General features: G+C 42.6%; 1 protein-coding gene across 1 annotated transcript in view; it reads left to right on the forward strand.

The window, feature by feature from the left end:
- Positions 1–25,392, forward strand: part of ADGRG4 (adhesion G protein-coupled receptor G4) — a 179,258-nt gene that overhangs the window by 33,776 nt on the left and 120,090 nt on the right. The window contains exon 6 of the mRNA XM_068247901.1: positions 22,023–22,121. Coding sequence (XP_068104002.1) covers positions 22,023–22,121 — 99 coding nt within the window. The remainder of the gene's footprint in view (positions 1–22,022; positions 22,122–25,392) is intronic.

Genomic DNA, 25,392 nt, shown 5'->3' on the forward strand with positions numbered 1-25,392 from the left:
CCCCTCCCAGGAGAAATGAGTATAGAGGTACTTGTACCCCTTACCCATTTCCTTTAAGAGTTAAAGTAAATAAACACACAGACACTTAGAAAAAGTATTTTAATTGAACAAAAAACATAACTACGAAAAAAGTCCTTTAATATTCTTAATTAACCATTAATACTTACCTGTCCCTTTAAATAAATGATCCCTCGCAATATCCTCGGAAATGTTCTATCAGTTACAATGTAACAAAGTTATTACAATGTAACAACTTTGTTACATTGTAACTACGCTGCACCCGACGTCACTCACCGCCGCCGCCGCGTCTGTGCTGCAGGACCCGACAGAGCTCTGAGCTATAGCTCAGAGCTCTCTAAGCATCTTTGTATTTGGGCTCCAAGGAGCCCCATTGGTCCTTAGCAGACCAATGGGGTTCCTTTAAATCAGAAGGAACCCCATTGGTCTGCTAAGGACCAATGGGGCTCCTTGGAGCCCAAATACAAAGATGCTTAGAGAGCAAAGTTGTTACATTGTAACAAAGTTGTTACATTGTAATAACTTTGTTACATTGTAACTGATAGAACATTTCCGAGGATATTGCGAGGGATCATTTATTTAAAGGGACAGGTAAGTATTAATGGTTAATTAAGAATATTAAAGGACTTTTTTCGTGGTTATGTTTTTTGTTCAATTAAAATACTTTTTCTAAGTGTCTGTGTGTTTATTTACTTTAACTCTTAAAGGAAATGGGTAAGGGGTACAAGTACCTCTATACTCATTTCTCCTGGGAGGGGGGGTGGGCATCTGGGGGACCCCTTTTTAAAGGGGACTCCCAGATTCCACCATGAACCTCCCCCCCAGGAAATTGCGGCCTCCACCTCCACCGCCCATCGGAGGTGGAGAAGAGCCCCTTGTCCTTGGATTGGACAAGGGCTCGGAGGGGGAGGGGAAAGCTTGGCTGCCCCTCCCCTTCCGAGACCCCCCAATCCATGGACCATGCGGGCTGGTATAGTCAGGGTGCGGAGCCCCACGCGGCCGGTGCTCCGCATTCTGGCTATCCCAGCCTGCATGGGGGACAAGGGGTTAAAGAGGTCTGGGAGGGGGGACCCCACGTCGTTTTTTTTTTATATTTCCCACACTCAGAACGAAGTAAGTAAAAGTCTTCCCACTTGGGGGAATCTATGAAAATAATACACTATTGTTACCTGTGCAAAAAAAACTGACATTTTCCGCATTTAACCCCCTTGGCGGTATGAAAAATACCGCCAGGGGGCAGCGCAGCAGTTTTCTTTTTAATTATTTTTTTTTTAAATCATGTAGCGAGCCGAGGGCTCCCTACATGATAGCCGCTGCTCAGCGGCATCCCCCCAGCCCCGCCGATCGCCTCCGGCGATAGGCGATCAGGAAATCCCGTTCAAAGAACGGGATTTCCTGGAGGGCTTCCCCCGTCGCCATGGCGACGGGGCAGAATGACGTCACCGACGTCAGCGACGTCGGGACGTCATTGGGAGACCCGATCCACCCCTCGGCGCTGCCTGGCACTGATTGGCCAGGCAGCGCTCGGGGTCTGGGGGGGGGGGGGGGCCGCGCGCCGCACCGGATAGCGGCGATCGGGCGCGCGGCGGCGGCGATCGGGGTGCTGGCGCAGCTAGCAAAGTGCTAGCTGCGTCCAGCAAAAAAAAAAATTAAGTAAATCGGCCCAGCAGGGCCTGAGCGGCACCCTCCGGCGGCTTACCCCGTGTCACACACGGGGTTACTGCTAAGGAGGTTAAAAGACATTTTCGCCCTTGAAACTTAAAAATCGATTTTCTCAAAAACTATAAGGTCTTTTTGAAAAAATTGTTTTCCTCTTATTCCCACTGATCCCCTTAATATACCCTGGGAATTTGGTGTTCCTAAACTTTAAGCAGGCTTTGCTATTAACCGTTAAAGTCGGCGGGTTTTTAAATGTTTACATTTTTCCTTTGAAACTTTAACATCGATTTTCTCAAAAACTATAAGGTCTTTTTCAAAAAAATTTTTTTCCTCTTATTCCTCCTGATCTCCTTAATATATTCTCCAAATTTGAGGCTCTTAGCATTTAAGGGGGCTTTGCTATTAACCCTTAAAGTCGGCGGCTTTTTTATATTATACGGAGCGTTACGGTTTAACGCGAAATTACGGTAGCATTTAATGCGAAATTACGGCATGATACGACTGTAATGCGAAAATTACGCTTACGCGAAATTTCGCGAAATCCTTCTTCATTACGATTATGTACTTACGGCCATAATCGTAATTACACTAATTACGCGAAATTTCGCGAAATCGTAATTAGGTCATTACGCTCATCTCTATCTGGAGGAGCTGCAGAGATCTACAGCTCAGGTGGGAGACTCTGTCCATAGGACAACTATTAGTCATGCACTGTACAAAGTTGGCCTTTATGGAAGAGTGGCAAGAAGAAAGGCATTGTTAACAGAAAGCATAAGAAGTCCCGTTTGCAGTTTGCCACAAGCCATGTGGGGGACACAGCAACCATGTGGAAGAAGGTGCTCTGGTCAGATGAGACCAAAATGGAACTTTTTGGCCAAATTGCAAAATGCTATGTGTGGCAGAAAACTAACACTGCACATCACTCAGAACACACCATCCCCACTGTCAAATATGGTGGGGGCAGCATCATGCTCGGGGGGTGCATCTCTTCAGCAGGGACAGGGAAGCTGGTCAGAGTTGATGGGAAGATGGATGGAGCCAAATACAGGGCAAACTTGGAAGAAAACCTCTTGGAGACTGCAAAAGACTTGAGACTGGGGCGGAGGTTCACCTTCCAGCAGGACAATGACCCTAAACATAAAGCCAGGGCAGTGAGGGCACCAATGGAATGGTTTAAAACAAAACATATCTATGTGTTAGAATGGCCCAGTCAAAGTCCAGATCTAAATCCAATCGAGAATTTGTGGCAAGATCTGAAAACTGCTGTTCACAAACGCTGTCCATCTAATCTGACTGAGCTGGAGCTGTTTTGCAAAGAAGAATGGGCAAGGATTTCAGTCTCTAGATGTGCAAAGCTGGTAGAGACATACCCTAAAAGACTGGCAGCTGTAATTGCAGCAAAAGGTGGTTCTACAAAGTATTGACTCAGGGGGCTGAATAATTACGCACACCCCACTTTGCAGTTATTTATTTGTAAAAAATGTTTGGAATGATGTATGATTTTCGATCCACTTCTCACATGTACACCACTTTGTATTGGTCTTTCATGTGGAATTCCAATAAAATTGATGCAGGTTTGTGGCAGTAATGTGACAAAATGTGGAAAACTTCAAGGGGGCCGAATACTTTTGCAACCCACTGTATATGCAAAAATCTTCTGGCCTCTGCTACAGCGGTTGCACAAAAAGGTTTTTTTTTCAAAAATATACCAAATTCTTCTGGCCTCCACTACAGTGGGTACAAAAAATATTTTTTTGTAAAATGTAAATGCATATGCCAAAATCTTCTGGCCTCTGCTACAGTGGCTGCAACAAAGTTTTTTTTCTCCCCTCCAAAAATATATATGCCAAATTCTTCTGGCCACAACAAAACATAATTTTTCAAACATATATATGCCAGGGGCTGGAAAATCCTGAACTCCCGTAAACATGCGCACTAGCACGGCAACCGTCACCACTACACAAATATTGCCACAGGTAGGGCTAACATTTACTGTATGTCTTAGAGGTGTCAAGTAGTAAAAACAATTATTCGATCACCTGACATTATCACTAATGTGGTTGTTTGCGGTGCGGTAAGCATGGTGTTTCATCTGTCAGTGTGAACCGAGCCTAACCCTTACACTACCTGATCGATGTGTACAAACGATGGACATTTTAAAGCACTTTATTCCACAAATTAAGGAATGTACTACGATTTCTGCCCTTTAGAGATTAAAACATGACTCGGCGTAAACTACGTCATTTTTTGTGGAAGTTTTGCCATGGATCCCCCTCTGGCATGCCAATGTCCAGGTGTTAGGGCCCATTAAACAACTTTTACATCAGTTTTGTGACCAGAAACAGTCCCTATAGGTGTTAGAATTCACCTGCCCATTGAAGTCTATGGTAGTTCGCCCAGTTCGCAAATGTTTGTGGAAAATGTGCGAGCGCGTGGGAAAATTTGGTGTTCATTCATTTATTTTTGCAATGCAAGATTATATACACAAGCAACAAGTGTATTATACAATATATCTAACATACAGAGGGGCTGCAGCACACAACAGGAAAAACAGTGACAGGGGCTCTTGGTTACGCTTTAACGCGCTTAAGCTCACCAACTGCGCCAAAGTGTCCCCGATCTGGTGAGTCCTACTCTAACCATAAAATGCTAGTTTTTATCAGCAGTCTAGTGGGAACTAATCCAAAAACCCAAGAATCAACTAAATGGGAGAAAGGGAAATTAAAAACACCTTACCTTTCACTAGCTACCAAATGAACTCTCTGAACATGTGCAATGCACTCATTTATATGCTTAACTGTGCTAGAGGTGGGCGTGGTTATGCAGGCTCACAAGGAGAAAATTATAATCAATTATCAAGGGGTGAGCAGCACAAACCAACTTTTAATGCAATTTTTTTGCAAAGTATGCACGCAGCAGTGGAGACCCCAATCCCCACAAGAAATATATATAACATACAGAGGGGCTGCAGCACACAACAGGAAAAACAGTGACAGGGGCTCTTGGTTACGCTTTAACGCGCTTAAGCTCACCAACTGCGCCAAAGTGTCCCCGATCTGGTGAGTCCTACTCTAACCATATGATGCTAGTTTTTATCAGCAGTCTAGTGGGAACTAATCCAAAAACCCAAGAGTCAACTAAATGGGAGAAAAGGAAATTAAAAACACCTCACCTTCCACTAGCTACCAAACGAACTCTCTGGACATGTGCAATGCACTCATTTATATGCTTAACTGTGCTAGAGGTGGGCGTGGTTATGCAGGCTCAAATGGGAGAATTATAAACAATTATCAAGGGGTGAGCAGCACAAACCAACTTTTAATGCAATTTTTTTGCAAAGTATGCACGCAGCAGTGGAGACCCCAATCCCCACAAGAAATATATATAACATACAGAGGGGCTGCAGCACACACCAGGAAAAACAGTGACATGGGGCTCTTGGTTACGCTTTAACGCGCTTAAGCTCACCAACTGCGCCAAAGTGTCCCCGATCTGGTGAGTCCTACTCTAACCATATAATGCTAGTTTTTATCAGCAGTCTAGTGGGAACTAATCCAAAAACCCAAGAGTCAACTAAATGGGAGAAAAGAAAATTAAAAACACCTCACCTTCCACTAGCTACCAAACGAACACAATATATCACCATGGTGACAGGTGTTAAATATATGACTTGTGTATATGACTCCAAAAAGTGAATACACTTAAGAAAGAAAGCGAGAAATAATGCAGTCCAATAAACCTAAATAAGGCTATGATGAGAATTCAGGTCCCACAGTATACTCTACATAAGGATGCACACACACCTCCAATCTTGATTGGCCAATGTTTGGCCAATTATACCAATTCTGTGTAGTATGAGAGCTTACCTTAACAACCTGTTTATAGAATATAGAATTCAAAATGAGTGTTGCCCTTCACACTGCATGGAGGTGTAAAGATTGGCTATTAAAAATTAGATGTGTCTATGCACCCTAGAGGTGACCAATAATGATGCAATCCAGCAGTCGATCAGCACGACCGATTGCAGTGATCAAAAGCAATTGATTGGTAATGGGATTGCACCCTTAACTCTTTCACACCAAAAAACACAAAACAATTTGCAATTTGCGATTTTCACTATGTTGGCCTCAATCGAAATGCAGGAAAAATGCAGCAGATCTACGACTGTCTTATTAGTAAACTGGAAATGCGCTCAGCGTTAATGCATTCCCATGATTCTAATTGTAACTTTACTGTACTTGCATTTGAAAAACCGCAAGCCTTTCCTAAAACGCACTTGGTGTAAAAGGGCTCTAGGTTTTTAAGTTTTGCTGAGTAATTAAAGTGTTACAAGTCAGTTCTGCTTTGGCATTTAGCTATGCTCCATCTTCCTCATAAGCTGAAGATGTATGCTGCATGAGCATTTTTTCTATGTACAATTCAGAGACCAATTTTGAAGGACTGCTTGCTTTGCTTGTAGACAGTGTGTCTGCCATTTATTTTCAAGCACCTTCTCTTTTTAATGACCAGGGACACTTAACTGTTCACCATTTTGCACAATAATGTATATAGTAGTGCACAATTGTCTTGAAACTAGAATGGCTTCCACTGCATTCTATTGTAAAATTCACAAAAATTCTTCATCAAGGTGACTCCTCCTCCAGCAAACACATTCACTGTGCGTCAGTACCAGCATTACATTGGTTAATATTACATGTGATGTATCAGGTTAGGTATAAGTTGCTGTAATTTTCTTAAAGGACACCTTAGTCCAGAACCAAATCAGAAATGGACGCCCTGTGTGTGTGTGTGGGGAGGTACGCATAAGCTTACTGCACCTCCCGTGGCCCGGTGTCCATCTCCATTCAGATGTAGCCAGCCCTGTTCACAGGCCCTGGTCAGCGGGGTCGACCCAGGCACATTATGCACCCGGGAGTATGCATGCACTCCCGCGAGAAGATGTACCCAGCGCGCAAGGTCACCTGACCCAGACATAAGCACGCACATGCGCACTCTGTTTTGGACCAAGAAAGGACCATAAATCTTTGGCTCTTATTACTGGGCATCCCACTTGGTCTGAGTAAGGGAAATTCTGAAGTCCTCATGTCGCCATTTGCAGTGGGTTTGTTTGCATTCTAGAGTATCTGTGCGCTGTTGTAAAAAATGCATCCTTCAGTACGTTTCTTAATTGTACCAAGGTGTAGCTCTTGAGTGGACATATCAGAAAGTGCTTTCTATGCATTTTCTGATGTCCTTGTTGGATAGAGCGGAAAAAAAAGTTTGCTAGAAGCAAACAACTAGCAAAATAAGTGGGAGACAACTAGAAAAGGCACAACAATGTTACTCAAAGACTCTGGAATGAAGACCCAAAGACTCTGGAATGACTAGGATAATGTTACTGCTTTACTGCTCTGTCATAAACGTAATGTATTAACTTGAATTTACATTGTAGTGCCTGGTGGTGACGTCATAGACACGCTTACAACATGCTTCTGCTGCCATGATAAATAACCTCTTGCAGGAATGGGTGTGTAAAAAGTCCAGGCATCAGACAAATATAGAAAATAACTTCTTTTTATTTTAACATTTTCTTATTTTCTTCTTGTGCAGAAGCTAGATTTATAGGGTAGCACACTTAAAACCCATTCCATCCCAGGGTCTGTACTCTCTCCCTCCCTGCTATGTATGCGTGTGGTGACAGCTTTATTGCCGCCTGCGTCACCAATATTTGCTGCCATATTGGGTAACGTTTTCATGCGGCAGCGAATACTGGTGACACAGGCAGCAATAAAGCTGAAGACTGCACACACCCAGTAGGGAGGGAGAGACAGGCGCAGGAACGGGCTGGCAGCAGGGGCTGGTTTTAAATATGCCACCTTGTACAATGAAGCTTAAAGGTTTGTGAACCCTTTAACATTTTCTATCAGAGCTGCTCAAATCCGGAATCAGGAGACATAGACAGTTCTATCCGGATATCTCCCAGTTACCTGTGTGGGGTGGGCGGGTCAATCTTACCTGTCTGACGTCTTCTTCGGTCCAAGCGGTGGTCACATGATTACAAACACTTCCGCCTTCCGGGTTGAAGGAGGAAGTGTTTGTAATCACTTGACGCGCGTGGAGCGCATCGTGGGAGGCGCCGGGGGACGGACAAAGAAGACGTCAGACAGGTAAGATTGACCCCCCCGCCCACCCCGCACAGGTTTACTGGGAGATATCCGGATAGCAACTATCCGGATGTCTCCCGGTTCCGGATTTGAGCAGCACTATTTTCTATATTGTGATATGAGTGTGACTTAAACATCATCTGATTTTCAAACAAAACCTAAAAGTAGATGACAAAATTTAGTTAAACAAATTTTACTGTATGTGTACATCCAGTAACATATGTGTGGGTTTTATCCACAGTAACACGTTTAAAACTATAATTTTTTTCCATTTTTTCCTTATTATTCCTGTTAAAATGCATATAGATTAAAATAATTCTCAGAAAAAAAGTATCACCCATAAAAAGCCTACCGGTAATTGGTATAGAAAAAAACAAGATATAGATAATTTTGGTGTGAAAAGTAGTGAAAAAGTTAGTGGCGAATGGATGGGAGGAGTGATGTGAACATTTCTCTGGTCCATAAGGGAAACACTACCTGTGGTGGGCAAGTGGTTAGAAAAAGTGCTGTTACATTCCTTCTGATATTCATGTGGCTCCAGGCAGGATGCCAATGCAGTACAGGTATGCAGTAGGTGATACAGGGCTAGACACTCACACAACAATTCATCCAGCGCACACCCTGCACTCCTTTCCATTTTTTTTTTATTTATTCAGAAATTGGGGATTTGCTATGAAATTCAAAGAAAAAACTATTAATGAAAAGACTTGAGTACATTAGGTACTAACCCTCTGAACTTGCCACCAAGTAAATGTGATCCTACTGGTGCCCCAACCATCACCTTGTTAGTTGAAGATGGAAGTGTAGACAATGGCTGATACCCAATACGTCTGTGATGAAGCCACCTGCTTGCAAATGCTTTCCTGGGCAATAGCTGATTCTACTGCTACTATCAGCAATGGTGTACACCAAACTACACAGCATGGAATTCAGAAATATACTATGTGACCTGCAGACAGTGTCCATCTTTGGTTGTTTTTCCTTCTTACCTTGTTGCATTTATGTCAGTCATCTATGTAATATAAAAACTAGGAAGGGACGCCATTCACAGTGCACTTTGCTACTTGGTAGATGTGATCACTTCTTTATTAAAGGGGAACTTCAGCCTAAACAAACATACTGTAACGGTCGTGTGACCGGGGATGGGGTTCCGCCCTGGGCGGAATGCGTGGACGGATAGTCTATTACAAGCCAGGTCATACACAGGTGATCAGATACAGGTTTAGGGGATCAGACAGGAGGGTAGTCTATTTCAAGCCAGGTCATACACAGGTGATCAGATACAGGTTTAGGGGATCAGATAGGAGGGTAGTCTATTTCAAGCCAGGTCATACACAGGTGATCAGATACAGGTTTAGGGGATCAGACAGGAGGGTAGTCTATTTCAAGCCAGGTCATACACAGGTGATCAGATACAGGTTTAGGGGATCAGATAGGAGGGTAGTCTATTTCAAGCCAGGTCATACACAGGTGATCAGATACAGGTAATGGTTAGAGCACCCAGTGGCTAGCTAGCACCCACGGGGCTGCGAATGAACAATACAGCACGGTGCTCAGCTAGGAACGCCTTCAGGAAGCAACAGAGTACTACCAACAACCACAGAGCTTGCCAGAGACACAGCCAACGTTCAGCAAGCAAACGCTATAACCGGCGTGCGGCCGCGGACCGGAAGTGCTTATATACCCTCCGGCCGCGTCACTTCCAGGTCACCTGCCGCCTGGACGCATAGTTTGTACGCATGTCCGTACGCTTCTGACGCATGGTCGTACGCGTCTGATGCATGGCCGTACGCGTGCGACCCATGCGTCCTCTGAAACGCATGCGTCCGCCCACCGCCGCTGGAGATGCCAATGTGGAACGCAATCCGGAAGTGCCAGGATCATCGCGGGCACGCGGACCAGGTGGTATCATTACACATACTGTCATCAAGTTACATTAGTTATGTTAATTAGGAATAGAATAGATAGGTAATATAATCTCTTACCCACCCTGTTTTAAAAGAACAGGCAAATGTTTGTGATGCATGGGGGCTGCCATCTTTGCCATGGGGGCAGCCATCTTTTTGGTTGAAAGGAGGGGACAAGGAGCAGGAGACAGTTCCAACTGTCCTGTGTCCTGATTACCCCTCCCAGCTGCACATGCTAGGCTTCAAATGTCAAATTCAAAATGTAAAAAAAAAAAAAAAATTGCACCAAAACAGCAGAACTAAAACAAAAACATCAGAAATCCCATCATGCTTTGCACAGCATCAGGGGAAAAACGCCCGAGCAGTTTTCTTCTGTGCAGCTAAAAATAAGGCTTGTAAAAAAGAAACAAAGTTCTGATGCTGTGAAACTGTTAAAGAAACACCAAGCCTTTTCAGTGCTGCTGAGTCGATTTTTAGTCTGGAGGTTCACTTTAAGCCAGTAGGCAACATGGCAATGATAAGATGCCCCTGGATGGATCCTAGTAACCACATGCAGGTGACAGAAGGGATCCAAGCAGATTTTTTTCCCTGCAGTTTGTCCTGGTTTCTAATAGTTGTAAGAACTGCAATTATCCCCCCCCCCCCTTCCCTCTGCCCTTATTTATCCAGCGAAAGGTGTGAATTTAATCAAGTATGACTTCTCTAAACTGTTTGAAGTACAGTGCACTTTCTCACCCCCCCCACTAAAGAAAGCTTTTGTTTGCCCATTGCTACTGCTAATTAAAACAGTCCTTCTCTGCCTGGTCTTTCTGTGGGCGGCAAGCCGCGGAAGTTGATCAATAAAAGCCTCTAACAAACATTTACCATATATTCCGGCGTATAAGACGGCCCCCCAACTTTTCCAGTTAAAATATACAGTTTGGGATATACTCACCATATAAGACTACCCCTCTTCCAATGCACACCAAATAAAAATTAAAAAAAATTCATATACTGGTGCTATATATGAACCGATACTGGTGCTGTACTGTATGTGGTACCCAGTATATAACAGTATATAGGCGATTGACTAGTTGGATTGGTCAACTTTCCCTCTCCCTAAGTGTATTGGTCAGCTCTCCTCGTTTACCTGTTTATCAGAGCGGTATGGAAGAACAGATCGCGCTGTGCCCATAAAACACGCCTCTTTCACCCTTCTTGCCCACCATTGTATCCTATTTACCTCCTTCTCTGCCTCTCAGATCTCGCACATGTGCACCTGTTCCACTTCTCTACAGTCTTCAGCAGCGAGATCTGCGAGTTGGTAATAGGATAGGGTGTATCACCCAGCATCAATGACACCCAGCGTATAAGAGGACCCCTGACTTTTCAGAAGATTTTCAAGGGTTAAAAAGTAGTCTTATACACCAGAATATACAGTAAATGTAAACAGAAGAGGTAAATTTGATTTGTGTTTTTTTTTAGTAATGAGCCACACGTGCATTTTAATGTGCTAATGAGATGCCCTGGGTGCTAAAAATGGTGCTTGGTTCACTTTAAGCCATAGCTCTTTCAGTGAGCCCCCACTGTGTCTGTCTGATGGTCTTCTGCTCAGCAGCACAGAAGGGGGGACAATCTGGCCACTCTCAGTTCAGAGATTTAGATTTAGAAACTACAGTAGATTGGCATTTTTAGCAAACAAAATGCTAGGAAGGAAATAAATATGCATTGTATTTCATTTGAGTTTCTAAAATATTGAGTACTGTCATACTACATTTTGAAAATAAAAATTGTCTGCTTATCCTCATTAGCAGTGAATGAGTGTTAGAGATAATTATACATTTATCTCGCAGCAGTAGGGATTTGTAATTTCTATGGCATTGGATATGATGAGCACTTAGTTTACACAAAAATAACAGATGTAAAAAAGCAAGCGTAGGATGCGTTTGTCACGTCATATTAGTAATCATTAAAGCATCTCTGCAGAGATAAATAGCAGAAAACGATGGTGATTCTACCAGCAGGGCCTACGCCAGGGCTTGTGCAAACTGCAGAGAAGGGAACCAGATGATACACAGGACTCTACAGTGTCAGATAACTAAAGTAAGACTAAAATAATCATTGGGAAATTTAAGCTTTATTGCCGCATCCGCCGCCTCCTTCGCTGTCCCCCCAAACATCAATGTGCCACCACTTAGCCCGTGCATTAAAACCTCCTACCTGTCCGGCTGCCATGAGTACAGCTGCTACTTCTTCCTCATTCGCGCTCCCACGTGGCTGCTGTGCATAAAACGTGGCACGTGTGTGACGTCACACAAGCCCCAGTGTGGCAGAGCGAGTGTATTCAGAAGGAGCAGCTGGACTAGGCGGACGTACAGGTGAGAGGTTTTAATTTGGAGGGACAGCGACCACTAGTTCCGTCGCGTTCATCGCTCATCCTGATATCGCACACAGTTACTGTTGCGCACCTGATTGACCACGTCGGGTTGACATTTTCCAGGTTGCTCAATCGATACAGTCGACTGATTTTGACCCAATTGGGCATGCTTGTTTCAGCATCAATTTTTGTCTGATTTGATAATAATTATTGAAATGTATGCTCAATGCATTGGAATTTGCAACAGCGCTGTTTGAAGAGTGCTGCAGTCCAAACCAAGGTCACACTGCTCACAAACTAGGTTGTGAAGGAGTGACAGGAAATGGGTGGGTTTCACAGTGAATAAAGACCACCCAGCTTCTAATAGTTGTAGCCTGCCACTGAACTTCAATAGTGATGTAGGGGAGGTTCTGGGGCAGATGCAACAAAAAGTGGTGCTTTGGGGCAAGAGCATGCAAATGTTCTGCTTGTATGCACATGTCTACTTTGCTTAAAGTGAACCAGAGACTAAGCACCCTCGTCTATTTTACCATATATATCAGTGGGAACATTAGAGAAAACACCTACCCTGCTCTCTGCTTCATCCTTCACTGCTTAGCCTGCTTATTATCAGCCCTGATAAAATCCCCGACTGAGCATTTAGTCTGGCTTTGCTCAGGAATCATTATAGCTGAGTCATTATAGCAGAACCAGAAGGGGGCAGGCTTGGGCTTGAAAAGACATCAGAGAAGACAGACTCAGCTATAATGATTCCTGAGCAAAGCCAGGCTGACTGCTCAGTCTGGGATTTTATCAGGGCTGATAACAAGCAGGCTAAGCAGTGAAGAATGAAACAGAGAGCAGGGTAGGTGTTTTCTCTTATGTTCCCACTGATATATATGTTAAAATACATGAGGGTGCTTTGTCTCTGGTATGCTGATGGTATGTGTAAACTGTTGCTTCAAACCCCATCCCTGGCATGCATGAGCTGGTGCTGAAGGCACTAGCTCTATTACCATTGTGATATGAAGATAGGACCCAGTGAGAGGGTGCAAGGCTTTGGCAGAGTGTATCTCACTCACTATACATTTATAAACTATCCCTCTGCCTAGGTAGTGGAAGGAAAAGTGTACAGTGTTGCAGTGTGAAATGTTGTTAAACCTCAAAAAGGTCAATGGACTTTGAAGCACCGAAAACAACCAGGTATCCATGCTAAAGGTGACCATTAATACATTGATTCATATATCCCAAATGCGAACGAATATTATATTAAATCGTTCCGTTGATCTGAATATCAGAACAATTCTTTCAGTCTAATCAGATTGCTTATATTTTTTTCCTCCGTTGGTGTGCCAAATGATTGTTTTAGATCGATTGCAACAATCAGATGGTCGATCGTTCGGTAAATTGAATTGTTAATGAGCACCTTAAGGGTGGCCACTAATGATCCAATCTTTTTCATCCAATCTTACCATTTCTATGTACTCCTACAGATCCTTTCATCTATAGGAATAAAGGACCTCTCTCCTGGATATCTTCCTACCTCTCTGTTTCTTATTCAGATCAGGCCTCCTCTTCACATCCTCTGTCTGTAGGGGTACCTCAAGGCTCTGTCCTCGGTCTCCTCCTCTTCTCCATCTACATGCACGGTCTTGGTAACTTAATCAGCTCATTTGGTTTCCAATACCACCTATATGCAGACGATACACAACTGTACCTCTCGGCCCCAGACCTTAACTCCCTCCTCACACGGGTTCCCGACTGCCTGTCCGCTATTTCCTCTTTCATGTCCTCTCGCTTCTTAAAACTTAATATGAATAAAACTGAACTAATAGTCTTTTCACCATCCCTGCCCACCCCTTTGCCTGATATTACAATAAATGTTAACAACACATCTATAACATCAGTTCCCAAAGCACGGTGCTTGGGGGTAATATTTGATTCTTCTCTCTCATTTACTCCTCACATTAACTCCCTAACCAGCTCCTGCCATTTCCAACTGAAAAACATAGCACGTATCCGACCTTTTCTCTCCCATGACACAACCAAAATGTTAGTACATGCTCTTATTATATCTCGATTGGACTATTGCAATATATTGCTTGGTGGACTTCCAAATAACCGACTAACACCGCTCAATTCTGTACTGAACTCTGCTGCTCGACTCATTCATCTCTCCTCTTGCTCTTCCTATGCTAACCCTCTCTGTCAAGCTCTTCACTGGCTACCAATTAATGAAAGGATTCAGTTCAAACTCTTAACCCTAACCTACAAAGCTCTCCACAATCTCTCTCCCCTGTACATCTCCTCACTAGTCTCCAGATACCAACCCAACCGCAATCTCAGATCTGCACATGAGCTTCTTCTATCCTCTTCTACAATTACCTCCTCACATTCACGTGTACAAGACTTCTCACGTGCCTCACCCCTCCTCTGGAATGCCCTTCCACAACACATCCGCCACTCTCCCACCTTTGAAATCTTTAAACGCTCCCTCAAAACCCATCTTTTCCGACAAGCATATTCTCTAGCTTAGGCCATGCACCCACTAAATAACCTAATTACGCACTGCCTGTACATATACTGTATACATCCCCACCTCTTGTTTCCACCCCATTCCTTTAGATTGTAAGCTCGCAAGGGCAGGGCTCTCACCCTTTTGTGTCATGGACTGTTATTAATTGAATTGCTTGCACACTGTTAGACATTTATACATTTTAGTCATTTAGTAATCAGCAGTGCTGTATCTTGTATCAGTGTTCATATTTGATGTATATCATTGTCTGTATCATTATGTATCCCTTGTTTGTTTTCTTACATTGTACAGCGCCACGGAATATGTTGGCGCTTTATAAATAAATAATAATAATAATAAATAAGGGACTGCCTATAGTATCTATTCAAGTATATTCTCTCAGTTTACTCTTCTACTACATAGATTTGGTAAGATTGGATGAAAAAGATTGGATCGTTAGTGGCCACCAGGTTGGAGAAGCTGGTAGATTATGGGTAGCTAAAGGCACCCCAGAACTTTAGCTGGAAAGGCTAACAAGCTTGAGTATATTGGATTGGAGACCTATTGGCCTTGAATTATGGATCAAAGCATGTGAAGCCCCTCTCTTGTTTATGGATGTTCAGTAATATTTGTTGTGCTAATTTAGGGATGATCAATGAGACGCAAATATTTCCAAGTGTATGCAAATGTATGTAAATATATGCAGCTTGAAAATGGACCAATCAGTTTAAACCTGGGTGGGACTTGATTGGTCCATTTTCAAGCTGCATATATTTGCATAAATAAACTCAGAAATATAATATCTCATTGATCATCCTTATTTGTTATACTGTGCTGTGTGTATATGTGCTGTATGTACATATGTGTCGAGTAGTGGGGTAAACTACCTACCCTTCCTCCACCTGATACAGGATCCAAGCCTCCAAACCTGGTGTTATTATGACTTGCTAGGGGTGGGGGGTGCGAGTAATTCCTATTTTTAGGGCGTTCAAATACATCTATTTATACTGAGAGTCTGACACTCGTGACATACAGTGACAGTATTGCACTACTTAAAAACACCTACCTCTATACCTCTGCACCTTGGATTCCTAAAATCCTGTAATACAAAGGGCTGTGGTATACATTACCACTAAGTACCAGATTCTTAATAGCAAGTGAGCAGGATGTATATGCAATACAGTGTACAGTAGGAGCACTACTGATCACTCTGTGCACTATTGTTTTTTAGTTTTAGTTTTACATATACAGGCAGAAACACACTGCAGACCACTTTTGGATGCATTTTAGTTTTTTAAAGAGGAACTCCAGTGTAAATATTGGAATAAAAAAGTGCTTAATTTTCACAATAATTATGTATAAATGATTTAGTCAGTGTTTGCCCATTGTAAAATCTTTCCTCCCCCTGATTTACATTCAGACATTTATCACATGGTGACATTTTTACTGCTGGCAGGTGATGCCACTGGAAGGAGATGCTGCTTGCTTTTTTGGCAGTTGGAAAAAGCTGTTATTTGCTACAATGCAACAAGGCTCCCACAGTGTAATGCCAGGACCTCAGAGCTGTGAGGCGCTGACATCACACTGTGGGAGGAGTTTCACCACAAAATCAGCCATACAGAGCCCCCTGATGATCGGTTTGAGAAAAAGAATATATTTCTCATGGGAAAGGGGGTATCAGCTACTGATTGGGATGAAGTTCAATTCTTGGTTATGGTTTCTCTTTAAAACACACTATTACTGACTTGCATTAACCTCCTTGGCGGTATGGACGAGCTCAGCTCGTCCATGACCGCTGGAGGGCGCCTCTCAGGCCCCACTGGGCCGATTTTCACAATTTTTTTTAAAACACGCAGCAAGAACTTTGCTTGCTGCGTGTTGGTCCCGATCGCCGCCACTGCGCCGCTATCCGCCGCGTAACCGCCGCCCCCCCGCCGAGACCCCTGCGCAGCCTGGCCAATCAGTGCTAGGCAGCGCTGAGGGGTGGATCGGGACTCCGTCTGATGTCACCGCGATCGTTGTCATGGCGACGGGATATCCTCACGTGGGTACGCGCCGGCGGCGATCGAAGTTACGCGCCGGACGCCGCAGGGAGGGGGGTATCATGTAGCTAGCGCTAGGCTAGCTACATGATTTAAAAAAAAAAAAATTTAAAAACTGCTGCGCCGCCACCCTGGATCAGGTAATAGAGCGTCAGGGTGGTTAAAGAGCGTTAAAATCACGGAAAATTGCAACGATCGCGATTTTTCAAAAATTGTGATTACTGCGATTTTGCAGCAATTTACAGCAATTTGAATGCAAGTCAATGGGGCCATGTTTTTTTTTAAAAAAAGGATCAAAAAGTGTTCTGCAGTGTGTCTCAGCCCAAGAGAAACATATATGAGGTGCATTTTCTAATGTGTAGTGTTTTTTATATCAAAATGTAATAGGGATGGTTTAGGGTAACCAGGGGCCCATAGCAAAAATGAATGTGGGACCCCTTACATTTCAACAACAACAAAAATAAAACATTTGTAAAGCAATTTTCTTCCATAGGACCAAAGGGGGGAAAAGTTGTGATCATAAATGCCCTACTAAACATGTGGCTTTTACGTTTGGATTTAAAAGCCTCCAGGTTTGGAGTTGTCTTGATTGGGTGTGGGAAGGCATTTCAAAGGGTAGGGGCAGCATGACAGAAGGCTCCGGCTCCAGAGATTTTGAGTTGGACTCTAGGGGTACTCAAATTATTTGATCCTGTTGCTCTGAGTTTGTGAGAAGTGTGACACAGCTGTAACAAATTTCCATGCTGTACTGAGAGTAACAGTGTAACCTCTACAGTCTCTCTCTTGTGGGGCCCCTAAGGAGCTTGTGGTCCTGGGCAACTGCCCAGTTTGACCCTATGGAATCACCAGTCCTGCAAGTAAAGGTGTCATAAGCTAACTAATTTAAAATACAGAAATTGTCTGCATGACCATTTGAATCAAAAGACTAATCTAAGAGATTATCAATATTGGCGGCAGTTAATAGCATGTAAACCTGAATGATCAATCAGCAATGTAATTTGCTCTATGCACAGAACATTATCTGTCAACAACATATCACTGTCTGCAGACACAGAGTTTAGTTCCCTAAGAGCTCGACAAATGCATTAACAACATATTTATTAAAAGGTATAGCTAAAATGCATGCAAGGAGCTGATAAATGAACCAGCAGTGGGTCAAAGCCATATGTTGAGCCTAAACTATATTTAGCTGCTCTGAAGAATAAATAATGACACATCTGCCACTTGTAAATAGAGAAAAGAAAAAGCCACTCAACTAATCAGAGAATAGTTGATATATGAGAATAACAGCATTTCGCACTTGTCCTCCGACCAGTTCCCATTTGTAGACACCTGATGACGTCTGTTGTTCTGTATGTCAGGAAGCTGTGATTCTGCGCTGATAAAACATTATCTCTTGCACTGCTCATCCTGTGAGCACACAAGTAAATGGCCCCTGCAATGGACACGCTATCTTTCACATTGGCCATGCATTTCTTGAAACCTTCGTAGACGGCGTGGGTGGAGAACACTAGGTAAGATGTGCAGTGAAACTAGAATTTAATTGCATGAAGCTGAACAATGCTGTGCTGTCCGGTAACCTTTTAGGCAATACTTTATTAAGCCAGTTCTAGTATGTACCCGAACAGTGCAGATCATTTTCTGGTTGGATGAAGCTGGACTGTTCTAGGCATAGACATACCAAGCAGATGCCTGGGTTGACACCTGCCAAAGGGGGCACCACCAAGCTATTCTTAGCATATTGTGCTTTATGGAATTTATATACAACTGCTAGTTTCATTAAGACAGGGATGCATGGGTATTTTAACGGAAGCAGGAAATATGGGCGCATGAGGCAGGTGGACAAAAAGGGGGAAGCAGGAAATTTGGGCGCATGAGGCAGGTGGACAAGAAGGGCGCCGCCATTCACTCCCATAATAAATATCATTTAATGGGCGCCCAACAGGAAAAAAGGGCGCCAGAGAAAAATAACGTTTTACAAGCGGCGCCCGGAGACTTTTAATGTTTTATAACTGCTTCTCATGATTACACATTATTTAATGATTTATCATTTTTTTTCAACATTATTTTTAAACGAAAAACAGTACAATATTTTTTAAAAACATTATTTTTAAACGAAAAACAGCACAATATTTTTTTAAAACGTTATTAATGCTTATCACAGGGGGGTCTTAGGTTTAGGCACCACCAGGGGGGTCTTAGGTTTAGGCACCACCAGGGGGGTCTTAGGTTTAGGCACCACCAGGGGGGTCTTAGGTTTAGGCACCACCAGGGGGGTCTTAGGGTTAGGCACCACCAGGGGGGTCTTAGGGTTAGGCACCACCAGGGGGGTCTTAGGTTTAGGCACCACCAGGGGGGGTCTTAGGTATGGGCACCACCAGGGGGGTCTTAGGTTTAGGCACCACCAGAGGGTCTTAGGTTTAGGCACCACCAGGGGGTCTTAGGTTTAGGCACCACCAGGGGGGTCTTAGGTTTAGGCACCACCAGGGGGGGTCTAGGGGTTAGGGATAGGTACAGGGAGGGTTCTGTGTGAGAGTAGGGTTAAGCATAGTTTCAGTAACATTCTTATTAATCTTTTATAAAACGTTATTATACATTTCACTTTTTAAACAGGGAAGATTAACGTTTTTACAATTCCCGATTTCATACACATTATTTAATGATTTATAACTTTATAAAACATTATTTTTAAACGAAACATAGCACAATTTTATTTTAAACGTTATACATGCTTATCGTTTAAAACCCTGCGCCCTTTTTTCCCGGCGCCCTTTTTTAATGTACGCTATTTTAACACCTAACTGAACACTGCTGATTAGTATAACAAAGGAGATCTGAATAGCATAAAATAGCATAAAACATTTTTTTTGGAGCCAGCACTATGATTTTCATTGGCTAGAGGTACCTAGAAGTACGGCGACTGAAAACTGGTCCGTGCAGGGTGACATTGGTGAGCGCCATTTCTTTACCCAGAACTCTCTAGTCCTTAAGGAGCCAGAGACTTCTGGTACTGAAGTTATTCAAGAAATTGTAAAGCAAAATGAAAGAAAAAAAAATAAGCTTGCAGTAGCTCAAGCCTCGGTGGGACACTATCCATTTGAGGATAGTGTTAAGTAGAGACAGTGGGCGGTGTTCTGGAATCGAACAAGAAAAATGCAGAGGAAGAACAGAAGAATGTGGATTCTAATAAAATACTCTTAAAGGGAACCTAAAGTGAGAGGGATATGGAAGCTGCCATATTTATTTCCTTTTGCACTACTGTTGATCGTTTTGGCCTCAGTAGTGTCTAAATCACACACCTATTATTATATAGTATTTATATAGCACTGTCATCTTCTGCAGCACTGTACAGAGTATATTGTCACTTAACTGTCCCTCAGAGAGGCTAACAATCTAATCCCTACCATAGTCATATGTCTATGTATGCATTGTGTAGTGTATGTATATATCGTAGTCTAGGGGCAATTTTAGGGGGCAGTCAATAAACTTGACAATGAAACAAGCATGCAGCTAATCTAGTCAGATTTCTGTCAGAAACACATGATCTGCATGTTTGTTCAGGGTCTATGGTTTAGAGTATTAGAGGCAGAGGATCAGCAGGACAGACAGGCAATCTGCAAAAGGAAATAAAATAAGTTCATTTCACTCTCATGTCAGGTGTGCTTTAAAGCAGGAATATGTGTTATTTTTCATTAAACTATTTTTATGGTGTAATATTTTTTTTTATTTACATTTTAAACCATTGTGTAAAGGAAAGGTATTATTTAGGAAGTGACTTTATAACACCAATACAACCATGCATGCTATTACTCCAGCATGCTTTTTTTGAGCAGATAAAAAAAAGGGGATGAGTCCCATGTCCATCGCCACATGAACATTGACTGTACTTTGCAATTAACCATTCTAGATTTGAAAACCATATATGTCCATATTGGTCAGGCAGTGTTACCTGAAACTTGCTCTCTTTCTTATTCATACCATAAAAATACAAGAATATCTTATGAGTAGAAAAATGTATCAGGAAAACAGTGCTGAATATGAGCATAACATTTCAATAGTTAAAAAAAAGTACAGCAAGAACAAAATGATTCAATATTCAATAGATAGATTTAGTAAATGATTTTTTAAAGTGTACCCAAGGCGGTTTTTAATAATAAAAAAAAGGGACACAGAGGAATGTTCCAATTTAAAAAACATGCCTCTGTGTGCCCTCCAGGCTGCTGACAGGACCCCCCCCGTGCCATGCTAGCCCCCCTGCATCTAGTGACAAGGAGCTTGTCGCAGAGTAATGGGGAAGGGATGTCTACTGCAGTAGAAGAGGAATTTCCTAAATAATGCAACAGTTTTCTTAAAGAGAAAACGTGACCAAGAATGGAACTTTATCCCATTCTTGGTCACGGTTTCTATTCCTTTTCTCAATCTGATCATCAGGGGGCTCTGTATGGCTGATATTGTGGTGAAACCCCTCCCACAAGAAACTCTGAGGACCATGATCCTGGCAGTTTCCTGTCTGTGAACCTTGTTGCATTGTGGGAAATAGCTGTTTACAGCTGTTTCCAACTGCCAAAAAACAAGCAGCAGCTACATCACCTGCCAGCTGTAAAAATGTCACCATGTGATAAATGTCAAAATGTAAATCAGGGAGAAGAAAGATTTTTCAATCGGCAAACACTGACTTAGGCTCCCTGCACACTGCAAATCCGTTTTCCGATTCCGATTCCGTTTCCGATTCCGTTTCCGATTTTCCCTGAATACATTCAACAGAAAAACGGATCAAAAAACACAGCATGCAGTAAAGATTAAAAATCTGAATCGGAATCAGATGTAAAAACAGATTAAAAAGCGGAATAGGAATCGGAAATGTATGCAGTGTGCAAGAGGCCTAAATCATTTATACATAATTATGGTAAAAATGAAGCACTTTTTTTAATACATTATTTTCACTGGAGTTCCTCTTTAAGTATATAAGGTTCAGGTTGAGGTTTACTTTAATACTGTAAATTATAATACTGTTTGTTATTAAATTTATTTTAAACCAGTGTCTCAACATGGGCTTTCATTAACCAACTGTCAGCAAATTGATCTACTAGTTTTGGCTTAATTTCATTCATTTCCAGGGTCGGTGGAAACTTTCACAGTTTTTTTTGCTCACCGGTATTTCTCATATCCTACTGATGGTTTGATGTCAAGCTATATAACATATAACCGTCTATAAAATCAGCTCAGTTAATCACAATGTGCTTGTCATTACTCGGCTCTGAATGTCCTAATGTTTGCATTGCTCCTACTGTATATTTCCTATGGGTTATTTCAATATCCTGCTGTGATAGGAAGCTCAAACAAGATAGTGGGAAAACAGTCTACGTGAAGACAATAAGCTGGTGTCATGTCTTTTTCTTCTAGATGTAAAAGCAATAAAGATGAAGGCGTCAAGCACTAGTCAACATCTCCTGAAGCTTTTGCTTCTGCTGGTCCTTACCATACTCCAGGTGGAATCAAAAGGTAATGTGAAAGAACTCTTATTTTATTGATACTTCAAACTGGAACTGCATATGTGTGTTAACAGTTAACAGTTGGGGGCCATAATTGCATTATGTAACCCTGGAAAATTGTACACTATGTCTATGTTAAAATTTGTCAGCTGTCACATATTTAATGTAATGCATTTGTTTGCATTCATTGTATTTTAACCCTACAAATCAAAAATAATAATGATCGCATTGCTTTACATGGGCTGTCAGTGCTAAATAAGTGATTACTTTCTATGCCGTCGGCAGATAATATCCTTGGCGGAAGCATAGCCTGTAGGGATACTCATTTGGATTTCACGGAATTGAAATTTGGAAATCAGAAAATGGAAATCCGAATTCTGCGGAAATCTGATTTACCCCAACTCTGTCATTTTAGCCCAAATACAGAACTCAGAAGCGTTAGACCAATCAGAGAATGCTGAATTTTCCTGCAAAATTTAAATTTTAGACCAAGACTGATTTGCAGCATTTCTGAAATTCATTTTTCCGATTTTAGGTCTTTATTTATTTTTTTCATTTTTTGCATTCTCTGATGCAAGAAATGACTGATAAAACACTCCTGGAAAATCAGAAATCAAAATTTCTACGATATCAGAAATAGGCATTTCCGACCATGCCTAATAGCTTGCAATATTAAAGAGACTATATATGGTCAAAAATTACTTAGTGGGCATGCCGTGTATTCATGTAAGGTTATGCTGACTTCTGTGGTCTTTTCTGTATAACTCACTTTCAGAGTTGCTCCGTGCCCCCTTGCAGCCAAGTGCTGTGGTGCTATTGTGGCACTCTGCATCTCCGATACAGAGAGTGCCAAAACACTTGAATGGAAGGCGGCGTGGCTAGCCCCCAGAAGTAGCCACATGGGCATTTATCTCTTGACTTGGCAAGCACATATCAGTAAGTAAGGTAAGTGTTAGATGGAGGAAGATTAGTATTAGGTATAGTGAAGGAAGGTTAGTGTTTGGTGTAGTGGAAGGAAGATTAGTAGGGGCAATGAGGTTAGTATTAGAAGTAGCAGCAACTCCTCTACTATTAGGAGTGCTAGTGTTTGGTGTAGAGCTAGAAGGAGGGTCAATATTAGGTGTAGAGGGAGTAGGATGCTTAATGTGAGATAAGGGATTATGGGATGAGTTTGTTGTCAGCATTATTTTAACAACAGTATAAGATTGGTAATATTAAAGTATAGCCGAGGCAAAGCTTGGGTCAAAAATCAGATACTTACCTAAGAAGACGGAAGCCTCTGGATCCTCCAGAGGCTTCCCTTGTCCTCCTCACCATGTCACCTGCCCTCTGAAAGATCTGGTCCAAGCTCCTCTTTGTGCATGAGCGTGGCCGTGTTGCACCCGCATGACCACCATGGCCATGCCTGCACTGTAGCACGGAGCCACTAGTGCACAAGCAGCTCTGGCATACTGCGCATGTGGCTGCCCTCGCTTGTACATAAATAGGAGCATCGTCCGGATCTGAAATCTGACAAGCTCTTGTCAGATTTCTATTTGGGATTCGAGGCTCTTTACGGGCGGCAAGCGATACACCCAGGAGGACCGGAGCTGTGGCGAGGATTAGTAGAAATGGATTTTATTTGTCGCATCGTGAGTCCTGCATCTGAGCTAAATGTATTCCAGTACTAAAGATTTGTATATATAAAAAAATCTCGTAGGCCCTTATTCAATTAACTTTTCTCTTGAGTTTTCTCACAGGAGTTTTTTTTACACCATATTAATAAAATCATTTTAAAGCCCCCTCCTAGCAAGGGAATACTCAAAATAAACTTTTTTTTACCTGCTTTTTTTGTTACCAGGTGCTAAAAGTTATTTTGTAGATAAGATGCAGAATTATCTACTTGCAGAGTATTTAGGAAAAAAGTAAATGGAATAAGAGCCATAGTGTAAATGAGGTCTAAAGGAGGTCAGATACTTATTGATTTCTCCCATCGATTTTCAGATGATTCAATCATTTAAATCATATCAGCTAAAAATCAATTCAGCGGGTGGCCCGATCAATCGATTTTCAGCCGAAATTCATCAAATACGTTGGTCGGGCCAGACGGAAAATGTAGATCTATCATTGGTGTGTCAGGAGTGGTGGCAGATTGACAGCCTATAGCATTGCACTGTATCAAACAGTGAAAAGCTGCAGTTCGATAGATTTTTAATAGATTTCAATGTGAAATCTATTGAACATCTCTTTCTATTGTGTGTCACATATCAGATTGGATTCCTCTCAGATTTGATCTTACAGGCATCTGGAATCTATCTGATGGTTTTATCTGATGGCCATCTATAAGTGTATGGCCACCTCAAAGGACAACTGAAGTGAGAAGAATATGGAGGCTGCCATATTTAGTTCCTTTTAAACAATACCAGTTGCCTGACAGTCCTGCTGATGAGTTTGTGCAAATGTGGACAGAGGCGCCAGGCAGGTAAAAATGATCTAAAAACAACTAAAAAGGAGGAGTACAGGTGGGCTTACCTCCTGAAATGATGGACAATCGAGATTGTTCAAATCGCAAATAACAATTTATTTTGGCACTTCGCAACGCGTTTCGCAGGTATAACCCGCTTCATCAGGCAAGGAGTACAAGCTCAAAAAGGTCCAATAGTGGAAATGCGCCTCTGCACGGAGGCACATTGCCACTATTGTAACTTTAGACTAGTTCCCGGGTGTCGAGACCAAGGACCTCACACCTCAGACTAGGATTGTGCGTATTGATATTTGTTATGACCTCTGGCTCTGTTGACCTCTCTCTTGCTGTCTGATTCGGTACCTCCGCCCATCTGTCTACCTGTTGCCAACCTTGCCTGTACCCGGTTACCGAATCAGCCTTCTGTCTGACCCTTCTGGCTGTCACTCATCCCTTGAGTGATCAGTCTTACTGTACTACTCGTGACTCTAACCCTCCAGGTGTAAATTAGCTGCAAAGGCTACCTGCTCCTCAGGAAGTCCTTCTTGCAGTTCAGTCAGGGGGCTCTACCCCATAGGAGTCCACTGGCTGCAGTACAGTCTGATTCCCAATCCATCAGGGAATCCTTGGCTGCAGTACAGTCTGATTCCCAATCTATCAGGGAATCCTTGGCTGCAGTACAGTCTGTCTCTCCTCAGCTTGAGGATGTCAGCTAGAGTACCGCCAGTGGCCACCTGCACCTCAGGGGTCCACTGGCTGCAGTAGAGTCTGTATCTCCCACTCCTCGGGAGATAACCTTTCTTACTGTTGCACCAAACACTTTACCACATTAGGTGTC

The sequence above is a fragment of the Hyperolius riggenbachi genome, chromosome 8, assembly GCF_040937935.1.
Source record: "Hyperolius riggenbachi isolate aHypRig1 chromosome 8, aHypRig1.pri, whole genome shotgun sequence".
Taxonomy (NCBI): domain Eukaryota; kingdom Metazoa; phylum Chordata; class Amphibia; order Anura; family Hyperoliidae; genus Hyperolius; species Hyperolius riggenbachi.